This window comes from Parus major, chromosome 10 (assembly GCF_001522545.3).
Source record: "Parus major isolate Abel chromosome 10, Parus_major1.1, whole genome shotgun sequence".
In the NCBI taxonomy this organism is placed as follows: domain Eukaryota; kingdom Metazoa; phylum Chordata; class Aves; order Passeriformes; family Paridae; genus Parus; species Parus major.
Genome location: NC_031779.1, coordinates 2,898,549 through 2,924,212, shown reverse-complemented (window position 1 = coordinate 2,924,212; position 25,664 = coordinate 2,898,549). Strand labels below are relative to the sequence as shown.

Genomic DNA, 25,664 nt, shown 5'->3' with positions numbered 1-25,664 from the left:
TTGTAGGGTTTTGGTGGCTTTGGTTTTGTGTTTGGTTTGGGGTTTCTTGTCTGAAGGGAGGGGAAAAGGTCATTTACTTGTCCACTGTTAGTATGAAATCCCTTCATTAATTTATGAGCTTTGTAAGTTATATTTTGGTTTGTTGGGTTTTTTGAAAATTCTGTGTAGCTGACTTTCTAGTCTGGTCTTAAAATTTTAAGTGTAGCTTTGGAGTGTCACAGGTGAAATGGCCAGAATTTGGAAGGTAAGTTCAAACCACTTCTGGTAGGGGCTTGTTTTTCTCCAAAACCAGATTTCTCATCTGTTGAATGAATAAATGAACCCTTGCACATCAGAGGGGAGAGAGAGAGACTACTCTGCTAAAACAGGTTCCAGAGGTGAGGTTTGAGTGTCAGGAGTCAGGGTGGTTGTTAACAAGGCACCCTGCAGACAGGGGTGTGCAGGTGCTGATCACTGTCCATCCACGTGTTACCAAACTCACCTTGGTGTAGCAAGTTAGGATACAGAACTGAAGGTGGTTCTCCAGTGCTTACATTTCAAATCCTTTTGTGTCTTTGCAATCAATTTATATATTTTATGAGTGTGGTACAGGTGGAAATGTGCACGTGAGCTGTACTTGACCTCTTCAGCTGATTGCTTTTTCAATTGTAAACTGGTAGTTTCATTTAGAATCTTCTTAGAATTGGTGTTATTAATATTGAATAATAATACTAAACAGACAGAATAATCCCATGTTATTTAGACTATAAATCATTAACAGTTTGAGTAATAATTATCATGGTTATAGGTATTGTATGCCAAGTATTACAGTTGGTTTATTCTTACTGGTACATACTGGAAAATCTTAGAGACACGTACTTTGGCCCTCTATGATTCTGTGAATGGGAGAAGCTGCCCTGCAGTATTAAAATACTGGCATAATGTATCTTTTGGAAAAAGGAAAATAAATATAAGCAGAAACCAGAGTTAAATCCTGTTCTGTTTAAACAGAGCCACCCCCCCTCGTTGTTAGAAATATCCAAAAAAGCCCCAACCCTAAGCCCAAAATCACAGTTGCATTAAAAACAAGTTACTGTTTGGAGATGATGTAAAATAAAATCCATTAAAAGATCTAGTTGGCAAAACGGCCATATCCCAGTGTCTTTTTTTTTTGCCCTATGTTTTAACACAACATATATGAAATCTAGTATATTCTGTATTCAGGCTGGAGCTATAACAAAGTTTAACCTAAGGGCAATTTGCTGATAGTAACACTTGTCAAATCTTCTGTGAAGCTTTGAGAGTCAATTGAGGAGGTTTTTTACAGTCAGGCAATCAGGCAATCTGACTACAAGTGTTGTTGATATGCTTAATTCTGAGAAGCTGCTCAAAAGTGTCGAGTCTCTGAGCACTGCTTTGTGAGTATGTGAGAGAACATTCTGTGATGTTTTTCCAAGTGTTTGATTATAATGTGAGTTATTGAGTCTAGAGCTGTTTATTAGGAATTGATCAGTATCACTGTATCTTCTCGTACACCACTGATTTCTGTGTAGTGATATTTTAGTCAGACAGTGGGGTTACTGCACCACACTTGCAGCTTTTTAAACCCTGGTTAATAAATCATGTCAGCTTTTCATTACCTAATGTGTATTTACAGTGCTTTGAAAATCTGAAGTGGCAGGCAACCATCCCATCCAAACTTTGAGGTGAGCCAGTACAGGAACCTTGCAGAGCACTGTTGAGAAATGATGTGGTACTGCATCAAAGTGATACTTAGGGGGAGGAGTTAGGAGAACAGTATCAGGATGGGCTTTATGATTCTTAAGTCCATGCAGCTCTTATTCCTATTACCAACACTCCTGAAAGAAAAACAAAAAGAAAAAAGTTTTAGCAGCCCTCTTGTAATTGCATTAGCACAACACTAATGTAACATTTATTGCTTTATCAGCTTCCCTCTAGAGTTCTGGTCCTCAGAACTTGGCCTCCTCACAGCTTCCTGCATCCTGCCTAAGCCTTGTTTTTCCTCTGAACAAAGGTGACTTCACCCAAACCAGGTTTGGTGTGTGCTGTCCCCCAAACTCGCAAGGTAATTCTTGGCCTGATCCACAAACAGATTGATGAGAGTTGGACAAATAGCCAAGCAAGAGAGCCTTGGCCAGAGGCTTGACACTAGCCAGGCTGCTTACCTTTGCTACTATGAAGTGTAGTTGTGGAGTCACTGAGCTGCTTCTTTGGTGTTTTCCAGATTCCTGTTGTTCTTTTTCATGGTATCATGGACAGACTGTTATAACCCAAATTTGGCAGCCCTTGTCAGATCTGTCGCATAGAGCAGGGATAAAGGTGCATGACCAGAAAATTCAGTAGCAGAGAAATCATTTTTAAGAAGTCATTATTTTCTAAATAGCAGAGTCCTGCTGTGCCTTGGTACTCACTGATACGTGAATGCAGCATGTGTGTCAAAATAAGAGCACATGAGAACCTGTGGAACAGGAAGAAAGCAGAAATGTGTGTGTGATAATTAGGACTGCATGACTCAGTACTCTGAAGGCACTTGTACACCAGCACACTCCAGATCTGGGGAGATCCCAGGCTGAAGGTTTTTCTTACATGTCTCTTGGTAAAGAAACCAGTGAAAGTGAACTTTGCAAAGTGTTTGTGCATTATTGCTGAGAGTATCCATAATGGCAGAACTTAGAATTTTGAGTTCACTGCTCTTTAGCTCTTTTTCTTTTTCACTACTTCTTTTCTTTTCTTGTTTTTCCCTTAATTTTATTTCCTTAGATCTAACTGGCTAAAACCGTGCTGTGGGAGACGAGCAGCTGTGTGGCAGGTATTTTTGCTCAGTGCAAGTCTCAACAGTTTCCTGGTAGCCTGTGTAGTATTGGTGGTGATTCTTCTGACTCTGGAACTCCTAATAGATATAAAGCTTCTCCAGTGTGAGTAGGAGGATTGGTTTTTTTAATTTTTTTTTTTAATTATTATTTTTGCTTCTTAATTTTTAAAATTTTTATTAAATAAAGGCTTAACTTGCTGGGAGGTTTTTGAAGGGGGAGGATGTTGGGGATGGTTTTTCCCTACCATTTAAATGATTACCAGGCTAGGTAAGAAATGTGTTCTTGTGGAATCCTGGTATAGTGAAGTCAGTCTCTTCTTTATTATTCTGACCAAAGCTAGATCAAATAACAAATTCAGTACAGGACAAATTTTCAAAGGATAGCAGCAGAGTGTACATGCAGAGATTCACAATGTGTTGTCATTAGTACTTGAAAAGCTCTGTCCTTTACAGGCATATTACATATGCACAGAAGAAAAGTCTGTGCAACCTTAATCTCTGATACCCATCACATGTGGATAGACAAAAGTGATGAACATACAAAAATAAATAGGGTACTTGGTGTTAACCTCTTACTAATTTACTTCTGCTTGAGTGGATAGGAATTGAAATTACAGCCTTCTAACTTGTAATGCACTGAAATGAGACAGATTTTCATTCTACTTTGCTAACACACTGTGAGTGAAATAATGGCTTAAATGGAGTTTTGATTTATCTGAATTCACTCTACACAGGTTCCACAATAGAAATTTTAATGCTGCTGTTTTGCTTCTTATTTCATCGTTTTTCCCCTACTCTTCTTTTCCTCCATTCCACCCCTTTTTTTCTTTTTTTGACTTTTATGATACAAAGCTGACATGACCAGAAACACCACCTAAGCTTTCCCCTAAGCTAAATGTTGAGGAGCAGCCTCTAGTATCTCCATGCAATCTCAGATGTGTTGAAATGGCAGCTGGGGTTCAGACAATCCCATAAATGCAGGAGTACATAGTACAAAAGAGTGTCTGGTGTCTCCTGTGGCAGCTTTAAACTGAGCAAACCAAATTTTTATTCTTTTGAAGTCCTACTGTTGCAATTTGTCCATTGATCGTAGTGGAGTAAAGATTCAGGTATTGCAGTTTTATTAAGATGACTTTAAGGGACTTCATTGATATATGCAGGCATTTCTTAAACTCTGTAAGATTAATAAATGAATGTGTCATTCCATGCTGTTGCTCCCCATTTCCACCCATCTGTCCATACTGCACACACTGTTCAGGGCATGGCCACTCTGTTACAGCTGTTACTTTCTCTGCTCTCTGGTCACTCACCAATTTTGGATGAGGAAGTCTAGGATTTGGACAAGTCTGCCACTTTCCAAAAAGTCAGGAATGCTAACTGTGGGTATAAGGCCTTAAGGAGGAAGAAGCTTTCAACAATATTTATTGAGGTGTCACATCTTTCTGTTTATGTAGAGAATTTTCACTCCTTTTGTAGAGACAAAGGGTTTTAAAGACTGTTGATTTCTCTGAGTTTTAGCAGTTTTGGTTACTCTCCTCTGGAAGCAGCCAGTTTCTCGCAATTTGTTTTCTGTAGAACCCTCTGAAGAACACTTTACTTTAGGAATCATTGCTCCCCCATGTGTCTGGTGCATGTGACACTGCTGAAAGTTCTGCATCTTACACCTTGTGCATGACCTGCAGGCGTTGGGTTGAGCCAGGTGACTTCACTGTTCAGTGGCCCCTGCTCAGGACACATTCCACTTGTATTAATGCTTTACAGTTGAACTAATGAATCTTGCCGTGAGGCTTTTTACCTTTGCCAAATTTGAATACCTTCTGTCTTGTTTTAAATCAGATAAAGGATGTCTCAGTGAGGCTGATCTAAGTATTCCAGTTGTGCCTTGTAAGGGATGTGTGTCACTTTAATGTTTTGAAAAGCCATTAGCCCGTAACAATGTTTATCAAAATTGCAATTACTATTTTAAAAGGTCCCTTATTCTTTATAAAACCAAACAGTACATCAGGATACCTTTCAGCACATCACTGCCAGTTCTGTCCATAATAATAACTGCTAATCCATGCTATACACTGTAATTACTTAGGAAGCCTCCCTTTATTAAAAGAAAGCCTAACCAAGCAAAAAAAAAAAAACCCAAAAAAACCCCCAAAAAAAATAAAACAAACCAAAAAAACCCAGAACAAAAGAAACCTGATGTTTTAGAGTATAGTTTTTCTCTCCTGCTTTTTCAGTATGGTCTTTGGTGGCATGATACACTTCTCCCACACATAAAGCTGTTGGTTTCAGAGGTGGACACCACATTTGCGAACTGTAGGACATGCATATGGAAAGGTCAGAGACCTGTTAGGGTATTTTAGCACAAAACATATTCATACCAGAATTAGAAATCCCAGAAAGCAAGGGACATATAATATAGGTCTTTTGTTTTAGGTCTCTGTTCTGTAATCAGGTTTTTTTTAAGTCTGTCTTCAAAGCTCCTCGCACACGATAACAAAATAACATCCCAGTGCCTCAGAGATACAGACCGTGCTATCCATTCCTCATTTCCAGCAGTTTTGGGGAAAAGGAGCTCAGAAAACGTTGTTAGTACTGCCCTCGTTCTGCAGCCAGGTGCACGTGTAGAAGGCAGCAGCCCTTGCTGCCAGCTCTGTCCCGCAGAGGCTGCAGCAGCGCCTCGGTACCGCGGGGGTCAGGGCTGCCAACAGCAGCATCACACACACCCCTGCAGTGTGTAGTGCCAGGAAACCGGCTCCAACATCCACCGAGACAGGAGCTGCTGCTCACAGCTGCTGTGCTGCTCGCTCAGGCTTTCTCAGCATGAGTTTTCGTCCCCACTTCGTGGTTGCTGTGTCTTTTTTCTGTCGCTAGGGGGCAGCTGGAGCCTTGGATGTCAGTCGAGCCCCGTTGGAAAAGCTGCGTGCCCGTTCTTCACTGCCCAATTGATATAGTGCCTTAGTAAACTTTATTATATTGTATTTTGCCCATTTGTTTCACCTTTATGTAGTTCCTCTGCTGCAGCGCAGAAAATTCTCTCATCAAGCCCCAAAAGAGCTTCAGTAGTGGGAGTTCCAGTGGTAGGGCATACTCAGTTTTATTTGTATCATGATTTCTTCCTATATCCTTCTTGTCTTCTTCCCATATTAATCGATTCTGAGTTTAAAATAAAATTCTTCATTTTTTCAGTGTGTTTGCTGTATGTTCTTGGGGCAGAGTTCAGTCTACCACAGCCCTGCACCTCTATGCACACAGCCATTACACAGTTATTCTCTGACACTGCAAGACTGTGCAGACTGCTTTGGTCTGGCTGCTGTGGGGATGGTAGACTCACAAATATCCTGAGGGGAAGAGACAATGTTTGCTCTTCATTCCCTTAGTCCAAACTTGGGAGCATGTGGAAATAGGAATTGCTAGCAGTTCTGTTAGGGGACCCTGTCAACTTTCTGCATTTTTGTGTCAGTGTGAAATTTATTTTGAAGCCCATTTTGAGCACTATTTTTTAAACCCCTGCTCCAGATAAATACTGATCAGCTGTGCTGAATTGTCAAAGACTGAACACAAGGAATAATGTAGGGATAGTAGAGCATTCTGTTTCCTGAGTCCTAGATCTGCATTTTTAGGTACACAGGAATTAGTTATACATCCTGTACTAAGGCAGCACGTGGGGTGAGAACACAGAGCAGTGGCAGAGCATCAAAGACCTGAGCTGTGTCTGCCATTGCTTTCCAGCAGCAGGATCTGTTAAAGCTCCAGTGAAGAACTCCTAACATGGTGTGAATGAGGGTGAGCAGCTGCCAAGGCTGGAATTCCATGTCCATTGCATCCCATCCTCTTTGTGGTACTTCCATTGCAAAATCGAAGAAAGCAAGCTTTACCATATGTAACTTGGGGCAGTACTGACTATGCTAAACCTAAGTTGCACTCTGCTACTTTAATGATCCTTCGTTGTGTTATATTAATTGCAGTTTCAAGTGCTTCCCAGTTCGCAGGAGTAATTCACTGGATCAGCCTAGTCATTCTCTCTGTTTTCTTTTCAGAGGTATGTATAATGAAAGTCTTTCACCACAATATAGAGCTGCAAAGTATTTTTGTATTGTCACTGGAATTAGCAAGAATTTTACAGTAGTTTGACTGTAAATAATGTAGCACAGTGTATTTTAAGGAAAAAAAGCAAAAGTGTATTGTCACTGCTTCTACTTAGCAAACTAAAAAATGTTATTTAGATTAGCACTGTGTGTCAGTTGCTTAGAATTGGTAAGGAAACATGGAAGGGAAGATACTGCCTTAAAAATTATGATTGGAAAGCTTCAGAAAGAAATAATAATCTCTGAATCTGCAGACACTGGACAGGATAGTTTGATCCATTTGTTATCAGTGTTACTGGGTGTAAAGTATAGGATTAAGATGAAGATATATTCTTCAGGAATAAAGATCCATAGGAGTTTTATATAAAAAGGTCTGTTTTGAGAATAGAGTTGTCTCCTCTCACAATTTATTAAAGTAGTTTATATATTCCAGGTTGCTGCATATAGACCTAGTCAGAGAATGAAACAAATGGTGAATTTCTTTGCCAAAATGTGTGTGAATGTATGTACTGGAAAAGGCTCTAGTCATGATGTAAAAAATGACAAAACAGGGATAATCTGCCTTTCTGAGCTTTCAGTTTTGTTCCAGAGAGAAGTCATTGGTATTGAGACATTTAGACCGCTCCTGAAATATTCCAAAATACTTTTATTGGTATTTTTCAGGTTGTAATATGTTACTTGTCACAAAAACAAGTTTTATGTTTGTTAGATTGGAAAACAGCTTGGACTTAAAGATTTGAAAATATTTTTTCTGGTTCCGTAGGAGAAAGTAGAATCCAGAAAGGTTTGTTAATGACTTCATTCTATAGCAAATTTAGGTAATTACAAGGTGATGGTTATAAAAAAACCAATAATCAAAAAACAAAGCTGTGATATCTGCAAATGATTTATTGTATCATTTGTATTGAATTCATACTCATGATATATGATTGGTAATTTCCATGGTGCTTCTAATGAAATACATTTACATGTATAATTTTGTATTTCTCAGCAGGGATTTTTAGCTGCTGTTGTCAGTGGGTGCTTTCTGAAAGGGTTGTTTGATGGCAGGCAGGGATCTCACACTGCCCTGCATCCCAGCCCTCTGCACTTGCACAAATAGGTCCCATTACTGGCCCCATCCTTTGACAGTGGTGCTGGGCTGTAGGTTACATGTAAGATGACTGAAAATAATCCAGACAATTAAAAGAACTTGCAGTCTTTCCTTTGTGAATTGCACATCCTAATTCCCAAAGACTCATGTTTGCTAGGTGGTGTCTATTCCCTTTAAAGAAATACTTTCCTTTCCCCACCAGAATCTTTCCTCTATGGGGATTAGCACCCTGGAGCTCCCTGTAATCCTGAGCTTCCCAACAGGATCAGCTTGTAACTGCTGTTAGCAGGCATGGCTGCACAGCCACACTCACCTGACCCCTTTACTTTCTGGAGCTGCTTTCACCAAAAGCCTCTCCTGTGCTGCTCATTTCCCCACTGCTGGACTGCAGCCTGCAGTTCTGTTCTGATTCCCTTGCACCACCAGCACTCTGCTCACAGCTGTGCTCACACCTTGCTCCTGTGTCCCTTCCCGAGTGCACAGCTCTTGTTGGGGGTGTTGGTGGCACTGCAGTCACATCCTCCAGCCTGGAGCTCATCTGGCTCAAGGAAGGAATGGCTTGTGTCAGTTCTACTGGGACAGGCTACCCTCCAAAGTGGATGAACTAGTTCAGAAGTATTTTGCAGGAAAAGAGTAACAGAAATGTTTTACAGAGCCAAAACAGGTTCCCTGACTCACCATCCTCATTTTGGATCTGTGTTGGCTTTTCTCTCTTTATTATTATTTGGAACTACTTTGTCTACTTGTTGTTCTCATTTATTATAAACTTACCACTCACTTTATTGTCTACTTCTGTCTTCCAAAGTAGTTTCCTTCACCTGTTTCATTATGGTTTGAATTTAGATCAAAGGAAAATGAGGCCACAAGACAGCCATGAGTGGTGCATGGACCAGGGTAGATTTTTGGATATGGATTAATTTGGCAGCTCAGAGACAGAGGTGGCTCCACAGAGCATCTGGATGTGCTTCAGAGACCACCAGTCTGGGAAAGAGTTCAGGTGTACCTTTCCTGATGGTTTGCTTATGCCAGGTTGAGTTCATGTTGAATTGTGTCTTAAGAAAGGAAAAACAGAGGGTATAATTTTCTGTCATACTTTTTTTTTTTTTCCCAAGAGATTACAAAATACTGCAGAAATTGCAAGTGGCTTTTTTTTTTTTTTTATTCATCTTATTTACTCCTTTGGTCTCTTCAGGGGATTTTTTTTTTTCCCCCCACTGATTCCCATACCATGAGTCAGCTGTCTTTGAGATCATTTCTTGAGGAGATCATGTGTTACAGTGAGATTTTGCAGTCTGTGGCTGTTCATGCCAGGATGATATTTCAGAGTTGAGCAGGTTTAATTATATTACCTTGATATGACATATAACTGCTGAGAATTGATGAGTCCTTCAGTCAGTTTTTCAACTCAAAGCAAGGATTCCAGATTTCTGGTGTTCAAAAAAGGTTGTTTCCAAAGCAGAGTACCCTCTTCTAAATTTGGATGTTTACTGTTTATTCTGTAATTTGGTTCTCATTAGTTGTAAATATGGATACACAATTCTTCAGAAAGGCCTCAGCTTAAAGAACAAAGTTGTAGAAAACTTGTTAAGACCCATAAAACTTTCAGCACAAAATTGGAATGTTTTGGAAGAATACGACTGATTCAAGGTGGTGCTCTCAAAACATTGCAAGTAATGTGGAGTATTTGTTTGCAATTGCAAGTTGCATTGAAGTTAAACAGGCACTGGCTTTCTGCTTGGTTAGAATGAGGGGACTAAACATGCCAGCAGCTGGCAAATGCCACCAGAACAGCTGCCAGCAGAGCTGAGTAGCTGCTCTTGCAGTATCTTCCTGCTTTCCCTGGCCTTGTCTTACAGCCACAAGCCTTAAAGGCAATTTGTTCATTTTATATTCTGTCACTGTCTGTGACTTTCCAGCATTAAAATATCTATATTCAAATGGAGTGCACATCAGCTTTGTTTGCTTTTTTCCAAGTATTTGAACAGGATTTACTAATGGTTTCTCTCTGTTTACATCCATCACTATGATTTGTCTGTGCACCAAATGTTACCCAGATGTTAAGGCAGAAGAGAAGAGAGAGGCACTGGGTGGGAATCCCAGTATCAGCAGCAAGGCAAGGCCAGGATTGCACCCTCTCAAGGGGACAAATTCAGCCTTGGTATTAGTTAGCTGAGAAAAGGAAAATGGGGAATGCCACAGAGCTTTGGTAAGTGGGCTGAAGTCTGCTCTTAACAGTTGTATCCCATTGCCACAAGTACGTGGTTCTGTGGTTGTTGTTCAGTTCTGCTTTTCCACTAGGACTGATGAGACTGTGTGCAAGAATGGAGTTCCTTGATATTGGCAGTTTGCATTTCTCTATGTGCTTCAGGCAGCCCAGCACTCAGGCACTCTGCTGAAGGGAAGCACTTAAGGCTTTTCCTGGGAGGAACCAAGTCTTGTGTACTCAAAGTCAGGCAAGCACTGAATCACAGATTTTTTCTGGCATCTGTGTCCCAAGAAATGAGCTCTCAAATTGAGTAGAGTAAGTCTGGGCTCCCAGCTGAGGAACAATCTGTTTCATTAGTTATGGCTCACAGGAGGAAAAAACTCCAAGGCTTTCCTCATCCTATATGTTTAAAGGGAGTGTTCATAGTAACCTGCCACTTTTCTGCTTGTTAATAGCAATTCTTGAAAGGAATAAAAGCTCCAATGGGAGACTGCTGTTAAGGTTCTGTTAAAAAAGAAAAACATCCTAAATGGCAAAACTAAGTAAAAATGTCTTTCCCTTAACAAATTCATAATTTATATTAGAGAAACTCAGTTATGTTACTTTTGTTGTATTATTTGTGAGCTTCAAAGAGCTGAGCAGAAAGATAATAATCATCTATTAATCTTCTGTAAGCTGTGGTTTCTCTTCTGTGTGTTTCCTTTTATTCCATGTACACACAACTTTTCTCATGGTGCATAAATGCACTTCATTTCTGTATGTTTTGTTTTTTAAATGGATTGAGTAGTGGTGTCTAGGAACAAAGATAAAGATTTTATATACTAATATGATCTATAAAGGCAAATTTAGGCTTTTTTCTTTGCTAGTGTGTATAAAATAAATTTTAATACACTGGGAAATTTCTTAACTAAGCAATTTTCTGGCTTCACAAGACGTAGTTACCATGGAAAATGGTCCTGTAAAGTTCTGGGAATCTAGCTGGACATCTGCCTGAAATGCCAGTCTGCCCATTTCATTTCCAGTAGTACACCTAACTTACAGTGTGCTCTGTCAGTGCTTCATCTATGCTTTCATCTCTTGGTGGTGGCAGTGCAGAACCTCCTACACCACGTTTCAGAGAGAAGTTAGTGCTTGTATGACCATGCCCAGAGGGAACTTGTGATGCAGGGCTGCCTTAGCCCAGTTCCTTGGCCACTGTGCATGTGTGGTAGTCTCTGCTGAGCTGTTCCTGTGCCTTGGAGATCAATACAGAATTGTCAGTTGAAAACTCATTGGTTTTACCCATATGCTAAGAATTAAGATTTTGAGAGTATTGGGAGAACATAAGAAGAAATAGAAGTGCATTTGGGTATGTGATGTCCTGGTAGTATTAGCAAGAGAGAACACAGTGTGTTTGTGTCTGTTCATGGCACCAGGCTTTGGCAGGGAATGGTTTCTGTGGCACCACGAGCTGATGGAGCCCCAGCAGTTCCAGAGTGCAGGACATGGGGTGGGTTGTATTGGATAATGGTGTGTGGGGTGTGTAGTTTCAGAGCTTTGGTTAAGGAGAAGCTCTGTCAGGAGGGTGCCTGTGCCCTGGAAACAAAAGGATGTGTTGGTTTAAGCACTGCCAGCATGTTCCTCTGGGCTCTGGTGGGCCTGAACACAGCATGTGCTGGGACAGCTTGATAGCTCAATACCAGCACCAGGAGATGGCAATAGGATTCTTCAAAGGACTCAATGAGCTAAGGCCTCTGTGGAGTGACCCACATGAGAGGGGTTATAAATTACAGATTGGGTACAAGGTGTTCTGGAGAGCTTTCAATAAGTATTTGGTCTTGAGATACGTCCAAAAAGCCAAAAGCTTAATCTAGAGTTTCTAGAGCCTCTGTAAGAGATAGATCAGTTCTGTGGCAAAGGGAGAAAGGAAAGAAAGAAAGAAAAAAATTGTTCCAGCCTCTTCCATCCTGTCTATCTCCTGCCCAATCCCTACCCCATCCTGAAATGCAGAGTTGTTCTCCAGTGCTTTGTGCTGCTGGGCCAGCTTCCCCTCCTCTGCTGCCTCCTGGTGATTTCTTCCCACTACAGAGGGATTTGATGCAGTGACTCACTGAGTAGTAAATTGTATATTAACTGTGCAAGCAGAAAAGTACTTAAAATTACCTATGTACTGTGCAGTCAGCTGACAAATGCAGATTGTGGGAATTCACACAGCTGGCTCAGCAAAGGACTTTGCCAAGTTTCCCTACAAAATTAGAGAGAGAACCTGCAGCATCACACAGTTCGTCATAAACTTCACTGCAGATAGTTAATGTCATGCAAACAAATGTGTGTCACCAGGAGACTTTGTCAATTTTGAAATTGAATTTCTGTCTGAAAAATGGTTTAAAATTTTATCTGAGTTTACTTCAGCTTAAAGACGTTTACAGAACTGTTCACTCATTTGCCTTTTATTAGTGCACTGGACAGGCTTCTGTGTAATAAATTAGCTTTTAGGAGAAGAAAACTGTATATCTGATATAACTAAAAAATATATGTGTTAAGGACTTGATAATTAAAATATTTCTAGTCAAAAAACATTAAAGCTTTCTTTTTCAAGTACAAAAAACCAAGCTGGCAGTACTTTCCTTTAACAGGAAAGTGCTCACACTGATACTTAATGTGTTGTTTTTTTCAAATCTATATTCAAAAATGCAGAATGCCTGTGGTGTAATGCAAAACCGTGTGTGTGCATTTGCTACATGCCTGCACATCAGTAGGAAACAGCAATGCTATTCCAGTTTTTCCCTTTTTCTTCTAGATTCTTGTACTTAAAAATGGTAGAGCTGTGACTAACTTTGGTTTTTTCTGTGATTAATGTTTTACAGTTGCAATTCTCTTTTAATTCATATGCATCTTTTGGTTTGGCCCTTGAACAGTAGGTAGGAAGTTTCCTGGGTGATTAATTTCTGACTCTGTGTTTTTTCTGATTCTGCTACAGATCTTCATTTTTAATAAATTCTGTTCAGAGACAGTATACAATCAAATGCAATATATATGTATTTGTCTGAAATATATTTTTGATTGCTTTGGAAAAAATAATAAAATGTTATATATAAGAAATACCAATGCTTTCATTTGCAGTCAAAGTATTTATTATACTGAGCAATCAAGGAGATGCCCAGTACAGTCCAAATTTCTTTGGTTCGACCTCTTCTGGACGAGAGCTGTGGCAGCAGCAGTGGATGTTCTCTCTGCCATGGACACACAGAGGTAGAGTGGGGACAGCCAGGGCTGGTTTGGAGCTGTGCTGGCCCAGGGGCACCTCAGTGGCCAAGCTGGGGCTCAGTTGGGTCACTAAGGACAGACTGCCTTGCCTGGCTCTTGGCACTTCAGTGGTGATGGGGTTTTTTAAGAGGGACAGTGCTGGTGCACAGCTTGAAGAGCTTCCATACAGAGTAAATGCTTTTAAAGCTTACCCCCAGTTGTGCCCAGCTGGTTCTGAAGGGTGCACCTCTGGGATGGGAGGCTTCTTTATCCCAACCTTACACTCACCTTCCTGCAGTGTCTGCTCTAGCTGAGAGCTGAACTCCAAGGTGCTGATCATCTGGGCATGCCTTAGTGGACTCCAACACCCAATCCTGCATTAAATGTCTGCCAAGTAGACTTCCAGTCACTGCTGACTTGTGCTGATTCACAGCAGCAGAATGGCAATGAAAACATTTGTGTTAGCTTCTAGCCCTTGGAACTGCTCTCACCAATTAACATCGCGGTAGCACAGTCTGATTTAAACACTGCAGTCAGGAATTAAACAGGCAGGAAGGAACATCCTTTTTACATTCCCTCACCATTATGATGTTAAATCATATTTAGGGTTGTGAGGTGGTGTTTCAGTTTCCTTCATGCAAATATGCCTGATTTTAATGAAAATACCTTTGTGCACACCTGTCCAAAGGAAGACTTTCACCCTCTGTTTCTGTGAAGGTGTGAAGTGCTCAGCCATCCTGTAGTAGTTTCTCATTTATGTGGCATTTCATAAATACTGCCTAAGCCTAGCAGAGCATGAGCTGTGCTCTCAGCAGGGTGGCTGTAGGAAAGGTGCTGCCCCAAGCTTTATAGAAGGCTCTGCTTGTCCTCATGTGTTTCCCCATGGCTGCCTGCTGTGGAACCTGTGTGGACCCCAGGTACAGCTGTGCTGATGGGCTCACAAGTAACTTGTACTTCAGCATTTTGTGCAGCTCCTTGGTGGGGAGAGAGGGAGATGCTGGCAGAGGAGTTGGGATGCTTTTGCCTGGCAGAATTCAGCTCAGGAGCTGAGCTGGGGCTGCAGGAGTGCCTTGGCTGGTCAGCAGCACGTGTACTTGCACCTTGTGGCTATGTGACATCACATCATGCTGGCCAGTTTGGGGTTATTAAGGGACTTGAGCATCTGCTCTTGTGCATCTCTTCCTGTACATAATAAATAAACCTTGGGGTTATAGGTTATTATGGAAAGAACCTTGCTCCTACTCTGCATTTGTAAAGTGCTTTGGAAGTACAGTGTTTTTAGGAGTACAGACTGGCACTGTTGGCAGATCTTGCTGTCTGTGTAGAGTATCATTGTTTTTTGTAGAGGAAAGAGGATGCTGCATTTTGTGTTCTGGCTCATGCCTCCCTTTCTCAACCAGCCTTGGCCTGTGCCTTTGCATTCCCCATTTGTGAGAGGTGTTGGCTGGTTCACTTTCCTGCTCCTTGGTGCTGTGGGGCTGGGCTCTAGCACCATCTACCCCACAGCATTGTCTCCTTGGGCAAAGCAGGGCTGAGTGCTGTTATCCAGGTTTGCAGTGGCAGGAGAACAGAGCACAGTCATCCCAGGCCAGCTGAGGCAATTGGGCTCCTGGGGGTTGGCAAAACCACACATAGGGACACTACTGAACAATTCAGTGTTGTTCTGTCATACTGCTGGTATGTTTGGCATAAATTCAGAGTTGCTTGGGATTAAATATTTGTATTTGTAATGAAGAGGAGATACATGTATTCATCAGAGTCACTTTTTTCTGTACAATTCTGGCCATGGGCACCCCTCACATGTAGGCCTGCTGAGCACTTAAGTCATTATGCTGCTCTCTAATGGAGAAAGTAACAATTTGGTGGTCTTTGTAAGGCTCCCTGCTGCAGGTAGACTCCTCATGTCTGGCAAAATCTGACTTTGTTGTTGCTGTTGGCAGGAAACATCCCTACCAATTTATCTTTTATGTGAGTTCAATATCAATCACAAGTTGACCGATGGATTTTTATTTTTTTTTTATTGTGTCTTCTGAAAGCCAAATTAAAAATTAGGAAAGGTGTCATTGGATTTTTTAATGGGAATTCACCATTGGTTCATTCTATGTTCTTTCTTTATTCCTCTTTTTTAGCTGTTGAATCTAACTTCTAAATAGTTCAATCAGTTTATTCTCAAAACTAGACAGCTATTAGTTTTTTCCAAACATAAACTCTCAGCAATTTCTTTCAGAAAAATATTTTTTTGTGGTTAGTTTCTTCTTTCTTACTAAATACTCATTAATATAAAACCAGCACAGCTACTAATTGCTGTTTTGCTTCAGAGAGAGGGATCAGAGAGATATTTTTCTCCTTTATACCATGACTTTCTGGGATCTCATAATAAAGCAACTGCCTTTGACTCCAGTGAAGAGCATCTGCTCTTCAGGCTGATGAAATGTACCTTTAGGCATCAGGACAGGGCATCTTCTCTTAGAAAATCAGTAAGCACTGGCATATCAAAGATAGCCAGAAAAGAGAATTTCTCCCCATTCTGACTGAGGGGGCCCCATGGTGGATCTTATATAGGCTTGGGTCAGGAGGGTGGAGAGGGTTGGTAATCTAAACTACACAAATCTGAAAGCAAAATTTTAGGAAGATGGAAAGACTGATGAGCTTGGAACTTGTTTGTGGAGGGTTTAGTAAGTCAATACAGTGGCTGGGAGTCAATATCTGCTTTTTTAATATAGAAATTGAGTTATTTCTAGAACCTGATTGTTATTTAGAAGAAATGTACAGTACTTAAATAAGACAGAAAATTATTCCCTAAATAGGTAAAGGACTAAATGTTTCTCTAAGACTGCAATAACATTCATAATCTTTTTTCCCCCCTAATCTATTTTACTAGACTGTTTTGAGGATTGTGGTGCTTGGCATATGGGATTACATTGAAAACAAAATAGAGGTAAGCTCTCTCTTGGTACTGTTTTCCAGGCAGCCCCAGTAAGACCATGAAGAACTGCTTTGGATGGCTTTGTTATTAACCTGGTGCAATACAATATCTTTTAAGGCAGATAAATACACACAATCTTCTCATTATGTGCATTATCCATAGCTGAGTGATGCAGTTCCTTTTTCCATGAGAGACTCAAAAGATTGCAGTGTTTGAAAATATTTTATTAAGGGAGGGATTTTGGCCTTCTTGCTTTTTCTGTGCCTTTTGTTGTTAGAGCTGTGCTGGTCTAACTGATGATGCTGCTAGCCTGAAATGTAAAAATTGTTACCTGAGTTTTATATCCCCATTGCCATAATTGAGTTGAAATTAGTTGAGCTAGTTGAAAAATTGCATGTAGTTTCCTGGTAGTAAATACTAGTTTGGCAAAAATCCCCATTTTTATTGTGAAATTGTTTTGATAAACACTATAATTAGTACCTCAGATTAGAAATTTGGTAGAATGTGTATACTCTTGTAGAGAAAGAAAAGGAAATTCATGTTATATTGTTGTGTTATATATATATATATAATGTATATATTATTGTTATAAATAATAGACAATCCCAATCTGAGCAGAAATCTGGAGATGGGTTAAATTAAAAGCTCTTTCTTAATACTGCCTCATAAACCACTACTGTGCAGGAAGAACCAGAAGACAATCTGGGTGTTGTTGGAGCTTAGGCAATCTAGAGACTTGCATATTTTTGTAATGAAGTTGTAAACATTTTGACTTGTTTTGCTCAAAAAATGAAACCAAACTTTAAATAGCTGATTCAGGGTTTCTTACTATTAAGGCTAAATGCAACAGTTTCTGATAATTCATTTTGGTAGTTTGGAATAGTGATATTTTTTACTACCCATTGAGTGGCTCCAGTAAGAAGTATTTCTTTCCAATACACTGAATTTTTATACACAGTTCTGAGTAAGTACAAAAATCCATGCCCTGCCTCTTTATGCAAACAGTTAATCAATGGGCCTTAGCAGCAGGGGAGAATCTCAGCAGGAATGAGAACATGGTGCTTTGTTCTACCCTGCTAGACCAGTGTGGGACAGACACAGCACTGCTGCCACCTTGCTCTGAAACAAATTTACTAGCTCATTTCTGTCTAATGCTTTGTACAGTTGCTTTTTCTGATTTAATCCCAGTGCAGCCAGTGTCACATAAATCATTCTGAACAGTCCCAATTGTCAAACTCCTCTCCAGCCTCGCTGCCCCATAAAAGTGAGAGCAGGCAGTCTTTCTGTCTAGGTGCACAGCCATTCATTCCCACACGTGTTGTGTAGCCAGGACATGGCCAAGAGCCATCAAGTCTCTTGGCTCCATCTTTTTCTACTTGTTGTCTTGATCTCTTCATTTAGACAGTAAGATCTATGGGCAGGGACTGCATTTTTTTTTAGATGACATTATGCCAAGTAACAGGTAATAAATACCAGTGATGATAAAACTCTTTGGCTGTAATAACATTTAGACTATCACTTCTCCTTGGGGATTTTGGCCAGTATTTCCAAATACCTTTCTCTCCCCCTGCCTTTCCACTATGGTTTATCTCTCCTCACCTCATAAAAAGCACTGAGGAATTCTGTTGTGCTACCTAAAAAGGATGCAGCCTTTCTGTGGCTTGGCCACCTCTCATATCCCTTTCAAATAGGTACCATAATTGCATTTCTTTTGGGCAAAGGAGGCCTTCAAGATTACAAAGAGGAACAGCAGTGATATGATTTTAAGGAAAGGTTTGAAAAAACTGATTTCTCTCTAGGTGTTTGATGGTGCTATCATAATCTTGTCCTTGGCACCAATGGTGGCCTCAACAGTGGCTAACGGCCCCAGCAGCCCGTGGGATGCTATCAGCCTTATCATCACACTGAGGATATGGAGAGTGAAGAGGATCATTGATGGTGAGTGGGGACTCAGTTTGTGACTCCAGGCATTACCTGGCAGCCTGGGAAAAAGAGGTTTCAAAAATACATAAAGATTGGTTGCTCCCACTGTTCCTGTCATTGTCCTTTCTCTTACATTTTGCTAGCACTAAACAGAAGAGACTTATGACTCCCATGGAGTAGGGTAGGTCTGGAGCTCATGGCTATGTCTCCTGCTCCCTAGGAGCCTTTATAATTCATTGGTTTGTTTTCCTCTTAGGCACATTCCCATCCCCTATCCTGTGAAGTAAATGTCCTGACCTTCATGTCTCTTGCCAACAGATGTCATTCCTGATTCTGCAAAATATTTGATTCCAGTCTGCTTTGCTGATACTTGCTGCACCCTCCCCATAACCATACAGCCAGCTCTGTCTTGGGACTTTATTTTCTAAGTTTGTGTCAGTAAATAAGTTTTATGTCAGATTCTGTGAGGATTTTGTTGCCCTGGGGATTCCCCGCTGGAGGTACTGTCTGCAGTACTGTACATCCTGGAAAAGAAGTGAATATTGGTGTTGTTTTGCACAGACCTCTGTGGGGATGTACCAGGGGTGATGAAAAGACCCCAACAAGTCAAGGTTGCAGAGAGCAGAGTCTGTGGCTGGGCCTGGAAGCAAGGACTGAAGTGTGGGTTACTGTGTGTTCAGCAGCTTCAGGCAGCTTGAGGAAAAGAAATAAATGAATGGTCATTTTGCTCATGTACAAAAAATCAGAGTTAAGTTATTATTTGGGGTTTAAAAATGCCCAGGAGACTGGATTCAGAGTTCAGGGGAGGTCATAGCCCTCTCATGGAAGCATAAAAGGAAACTTGAGGATTTTGTGTAGCTTCAGAAAACATTAATTGCAGTATGTATTGACCAGCTTTTCTGATCAGTGTGTTTGCCGTAGTTAAGAAAGTAGCAAAATTTCTAGAGCCATACAGAAAACATATTGAAAACTGGGCTGTAGCTTGAAAAGCCATAGAAGATAAATGCCCCTTTTGTTTCTCCAAAATATATTTCTTAGTCTGCTGTGTCCATTAAGGACTTATTTCTTACCACAAAATCTAGGAATGAAATGGTTAGAGCTCTGGAATAGTTCTTTTCCTGAGAGAGCTGTTCTGTTCAGGTTCAGAGGGAATTGGATTGACTCTAAAGAGAAAATCCTCCTACCCAGCAATTCAGGAAATGTGTGGTAAACACTGGGGAAGAGCTATGCTAGCCTGGAAAAGCAGGTAGCATGGATTTCTGTTCAGCTAGGCAGTTGGAGGTCTGATCAAACAATATCTAATCACTGCATTTCCCATGTTAGAAATCCTTCCCTGAAAATGGTGCTCTAGTGCTGCTTCAGTTCGAAATACTCCATTTCTCCAGATACAAGGGAAAGGGGTGATGATGTTCTTTGGCCTGTAAAGGTTTTCTTTCTGATGAAAAACCAAATCACAGCTGGGTTGCTTTAAGTGTTATTTGTGTTTTCCAGCGTATGTCCTTCCAGTGAAAGTGGAGATGGAGATGATGATTCAGCAATATGAGAAGGCAAAAGTTATTCAAGATGAGCAGCTGGAAAGACTAACCCAGATCTGCCAAGAACAAGGGGTAAAGTTCAGTTGTCTTTATTTACGCATATCTTGTCAAGGCAAGGCAAACAGTTCATGTACTTTGCTGCAAGCTGAGCTTTGAGAAGTTCCACTGGGACTCGTGCTGTGGGGTGACAGGTCTCAGTGTGAAGGAAGCATTAGCTGCAGCCAGGATATTGTCAGCATGGTATTTGTCAAACAGCAGTCAGCTGCCTCTGCTGCTGGGCTTGTGTTTTTGGAGGTGAGGAAAACAAATGTGAGCAACAGAAAATAAATGGTTCCAGTATATAATTTATTGAATGAGTGCAGCTAGCTTGACATAGTACTAACATATAAAAGCCATTGTTGGAGACTGCAGCTTGTATTCCTGGGAAAAGGAAGTGCAGTTAAACACAAATTAATTTCCCTGCTTTAAATGCAAAAGGTGGCTTCCCTGTAGGTCAGTCAGAGACTCTTGGCAAGCTCAAAATGTTGCAGTAGAAGCTTCTAGTTCCTGGAAGCAAGTCAAAATTTAAGACTCTTCCCAGGCCCCCAAATGTTCAGTCTGGAGGTAAGGGAAGGTGAAGTTTGAAATATCTCAAATGAATATATTTTACATGAAAAAGGTTTAAAACCATTTTTGGGGCAATGAGCCAAGAGTTTTTGCCATTTGTATTATGCAAATGAGTTCTTGACTAACTTGCTTTTAAGTAGAACGTAGGGATGGATGTTGAGGCTCAGGATAAGTGAGTATTGAGGTGACCATCAAACCACCACAGGATGACCCCCAGGTGATTTACTTCTTGTTTCAGTGAAATGCTAACTGTGAGATATAGTCCAAATAAATCCTGGAGATTTCTGGCTTCAACTACCACTTCTGGCTTGTGGCAGGTACTTTTGAAATACAAAACTATCAATATTTAGGTCCTCAACTGAATTTTTAGGTTTAGGTCCAGGTCTCCTGGATCTCAGTCCTGGATTCTGTGATGAACTGCTGGTGGTGGTGGTGAGTTGCCTTGTCTGTGTGATGTGTTAGGAAGAGCTGTAGATGCTGTCATTTCATAACACTGGTTTTGAGTCACTCATATTAACCATAATAATTAACCATAATAAAGTTCCAAACCTAAGGCTTGGCTTCTGCCAAAAATTAGTAAGTCCCAGCTATGTAAATGTTTTTGGTGGCAGAACTGCATTCCTCTTCATAACACCTTTGTACAATGATGCTTAATAATTTGGGTTCTGTCAAGGTGGTGAAGTTGCCAGATAAATGGTATACAGCCCATTTTTCAAGGGAGGGATTATCCCTTCACCAAACCCATTAAGCAAATCAGTGATTTCTTGAGTCCCAGTGCAATATTTTGTCTGTCAGACCATACTGAAGGTCTTGACAATCATAAATTGTAAAATTTTTTTTTTAGGAACTTTGCTATCCATCCAGAAAACACACTAAATCTCTAAACAATTACTGGTGTTACTGTTTTATAATCTGGGTAAAGGTGGGCTCATTATCCCAGGTGGGGTTCAGGAGCAGCTCTTGCTGGTGTTCAGTCTGAGCCAGGTACTCGTGAATGTCTGACCAGAGTAGCCCTAAATCCAAGCTCTGATGGTTACAACAACCTTTACACCAAACACAGAAATACTGCACTGGGAGATTAGTAAATCTGAGAAAACAGAGCAGGTTCTCTTGCAGCTTCCAAGTGTCCTCTGCTATGGAAAAGTACAGTCTATAGAAAGATGGCAGCATTATAATCCCTCTTACTGGCCTGATTTGGTGCCAAACAACTGTCTCAGCTGTATAATATCTGGTAAATGTACTAATTTGCTGCAGTTAGCAACTTCAGACATTGACACGAGTACTGCATCCTTTATTTGTAAATTATTAGCTTCATAATTCAGTCAAGAACAACTTGTCAGCATTATAATATTCACATTAACGTTGTGTACAGCATCTGATGGGAAACACGGCTCCTAATGGTATTTAATGTCTAAAATTTTGCCAGGTTTTTTCTTTTTCATTTGATCATCTTTCCTGAGCTCTCTAAAGGATGGTTTTTTCATGGTGTTTCTGTGTGCTTTTCTGTTTTTGAGGGAAGGTTTGCCTGCATTAGTCTGGCTGTGCCAGGGCAGGTGGGTGTTGGGGCTGCACTGCCCACATGGGCAGAACAGACAAGTCCCTGTGGTTCCCTGCAGCCCAGCAGTGGAGGCAGGCACTGATTCACTCTGTGCTGCACATTTTGCATTTATTTGCATTTATCCAATAGTTAGAAATGGGGCTGAGGATATTCCTGTTGGAAAGGTTTTCCAACTCTTCTTTTTCTGAGACCCTGTATTCAGTTTCTTACTGCTTTGCTGCAGCTCAGGCAATTGGGACTAGAATTCTCAGGGTCTGGCATATTCTGCAGATGAAATGATCTTGAAAGTTTCAAGTAAAGTATTAATTATGTCATTAGAAGAGTTGGGAAAAAATACTTAGCCTGTTTTGCTTGGGATTTAAAACAAAAATAATTGGTGGCTGGTTCTCTGAGAAGTCCCATGCTGGTTTGAAGCTGGTGCTTAATGCTAGGCAGACAAAACCAGAATTTCTGTTACAAAAATTAAAAGCAGGAAAGATACAACTTCCCTTCATCTTTTTGAATTCTCTTTTGTCAGCTGTGGGGTTTTTTGACCAGTGATGGGGTATCACAGCTATAAAGTACATTTCCATTCCTGACTGACACCAGAGAAGTACTTTTTTGCAAACATAGAAACTCTTTCCACATGCTGCTTTTTGGCTAGCTGTACATCTGAAAACCAGAATATATTTATAACTTTTACTTACACAGACGACCACTTTATTCTCTGTAGTACCCCACTGCAACTGTTTGAATAATTTGCTTTTTATTTATTCTCTATTGGCCAGAAAAGACGTTGTTAAACAGGAATGGAGCATGAGAGACTTTCAAAAATGGGTAAAGGTAAAAGGAAAAGAAGCCTCTCTGCAGTCACCATCAAAAATATGCAGAGTATATTGCTGATGGTTCTGTTTTATCAGAATAACTTAAACTGCAAAAAAAAGTTCTAAAGTTTCATTAGCTACAAATTCCAGTCAGTGAAGATTGCTTTTTTCCTCTGGAATCACCTATAAATGAATTTCCATTTCTGATAATAGATATACTTACCTGATCTTTTCTGCTTAGCTTCCATAAGAGTAATTCAGCTGAACACAACCCAGCCAAGAGTATGTGTTCAGCCCTATCACACCAGAGCTCCTTTTCTGTCAGTTCCTATAGAACTGGCGTTTTCATCATTCCTAACACTGTAACAACTATGGAAGCTGTAATTTCTTTTTTTTATCTTGGAATATAATTTGTACAACAGCTGCCAGTTTAATGACAGGGCTATTTAGCTGGTAAAATTACCTATTGGAGAAATAATGTATGCTATCCTCTTGCAATAATTTTAATTTATTTCTAACTACCAGTCATTTTCTTGGTGGATGGAAGGCAGCCAAGGTCATCCCGTGTTTTATTCTACCCGTAAATCATTAGTTTGCAACTGTCTCCTGATTTTTATTGTTACCAACAATGGCTAAACTAATGGAAATAAACATTGGATTGTATCCCAGTGGCAGATGAGTTTCAGGGCAGGGCATTCTGTACAGACAGCACTAATAGAATTGAGCGAAGTTATTGCTCCTGCATTAGACACAAGTAAGCTTCTGGCTAAAATGTTCATTGATCCCTCAGAAACGATGTCAATCCTACTCTGTTGTTAGACCATAAAAAGGAGAGTACTCCATGATTCACTGCTAAGTCTTTTTGAGTCTACATATGTATTATAAAATATCAGCTAGGATGGGTGGCCCACTTAATAAAAACAGGCATAGAAAAGGAGATATTATCTAGAGCTCAGGGTGGATCTATCAATTTACCTGCTTAGAAATAATCACCTAATGCATTATTTTACTGAGGAAGTGCACAGTAGTGCCCCATAATTCTTTCTGCTTTGTTTCCTGACAAAAATATTGCCAGGTTTGTGCTGCATGTAACAGATTTTGAAAATGGTAAGTTTAAATTTGCCATTGATGAACTTTCTCTTCATGCTAGTCAATCTAGTTACTTACTCCTCTATAAATCATACTCTATCTCCCTTTTTCTTGGTAGTAAGTGTATTTTCACATCAGCCACACGTGTTGTATCTGTGTTGCTGAGCTTCATTGCAGTGGGGTGTACCCAGATAGTTCTTAGAGGTGCACAGTGACAGTACACAAACATGGAATGTGCAACCTTCCTGTGAAATACAGGAACAAACATTTTCATTATGAGAATGGGCAAGCACTGGACCATCTTGCCAGGAAGGTGGTGCTGTGTACACACAGCCTGGAGATAGTCAAAATTGCAGAGGACAGGCTTTCAGCAATCTGAGCTAAATGGAGCTGCTTTAAGGAAGGGATTGGACTAGATGGCCCTCCCAGTTCCATTTCAACTTAAATTATGCTGGGTTTTATGAAGTTTACAAAAATACTTCTTCCATTACAAAATATGTTGGCACTTAGTGGTAAATACCCTCTAGAAGCTATCAAAGTATGTGTAATTGTAAAGAACATGAATGTCATAGGTGTCCTGGTAAGTAAAGTCAGTAGCAGCTTCAAGTGGACCAGTGCTCTGTAATTGCCATGAGTTAGGAGGTGATTTACCTTTGTCTCCTTGGTCACAAGTTATCTTCCACATGAGCATTTTTTTGCTCATTGGCTCTGTGAGCTTTGTAAGGTTCTTGCACAGAGCTGATACCTAGGATTTAATTTAAACAAATCAAAGCATGTGTTTTTGAAGTTTCTATGCCTTTTTTTGGTCCTCTGTGATATGTGTAATACGCTTCTGCCCTACAGGCTGAGGGAAGGATGATGTACCTGGAAATACAAACTGTGGTTTCCTCAGTGCAGCTCTGCTGGTCCAGGTGTACTCAGATCACTACATCAGCTCCTACTGCAAATAGAAATTTCACGTGTTACCTTGGCCCACAATTTTAACTTAAAAACGCTTATATTTTATACCTCCTAATGATTTATTTTAGCTGCTCTGGGCTGCCTGAATGCAGTCAGAGCAATCTCATTAGCTCTTGTACACATTAGAACTGCCTGAGGTCAGTGTGCAATAGAATCTTCAATAGACAGAAGCACCTACAGCCGAATGTGCTCATGCAGCTCTCATTGCATTTCAGCTGTAAGGAACGTGCCCTTAGACTTATTAACCTTTGTTTTGGGGGTTGCTTTGAGTGGCTGACACTTAATCCAGCATCTGCAGGATCTTGGGATTAATTGTCACAAAACAATTCCTACCAAAGCAATCTCTGGAGATTCATGCCTTTTACTATCAAAAATTCTGTTTCTTGTCTGTGCCAGGGGGCCATTGGTACCCGGGATGGGTGTCTGTGACAGGGCGACAGCACTTCCCGGTCTGGTGTGTGTGACACGGTGACACTGGAGCCCGGTCCGGTGCCTGTGACGGTGTCCCCGCGGTGTCCCCGACGTGTCCCTGTGTCTCCCCGGTGTCCCCGTGTCCCCGTCCCCCCGGTGTCCCCGCGATGTCCCCGTGTCCCCGTCCCCCCAGTGTCCCCGCGGTGTCCCCGCGGCCGGTGGCGCGGCTGCAGTTCCCGCTGCGCTCGGCAGGTGGCAGCAGAGCCGCGCCGCGGGCCGTGTCCTCGCTGGGGACGGGAGCTGAGCGCGGTCAAACACAAAATTCACGGACTGAGCCCGGAAAAGCTGCCCGGCCGTGGGGACCGGCAATAACCTGTCCTGTTGGGGACCGGCAATAACCTGTCCTGTTGGGGACCGGCAATAACCTGTCCTGTT

General features: G+C 40.9%; 1 protein-coding gene across 4 annotated transcripts in view; it reads left to right on the top strand.

The window, feature by feature from the left end:
* Positions 1 to 25,664, top strand: part of TMEM266 (transmembrane protein 266) — an 81,702-nt gene that overhangs the window by 35,175 nt on the left and 20,863 nt on the right. For all 4 annotated transcript variants that reach the window (XM_015638671.2, XM_015638673.1, XM_015638669.1 and 1 more), the window contains 5 exons: positions 2,761 to 2,915; positions 6,775 to 6,848; positions 16,300 to 16,356; positions 18,144 to 18,282; positions 19,759 to 19,874. In XM_015638671.2, the coding sequence (XP_015494157.1) occupies positions 2,761 to 2,915; positions 6,775 to 6,848; positions 16,300 to 16,356; positions 18,144 to 18,282; positions 19,759 to 19,874 (541 nt within the window). The remainder of the gene's footprint in view (positions 1 to 2,760; positions 2,916 to 6,774; positions 6,849 to 16,299; positions 16,357 to 18,143; positions 18,283 to 19,758; positions 19,875 to 25,664) is intronic.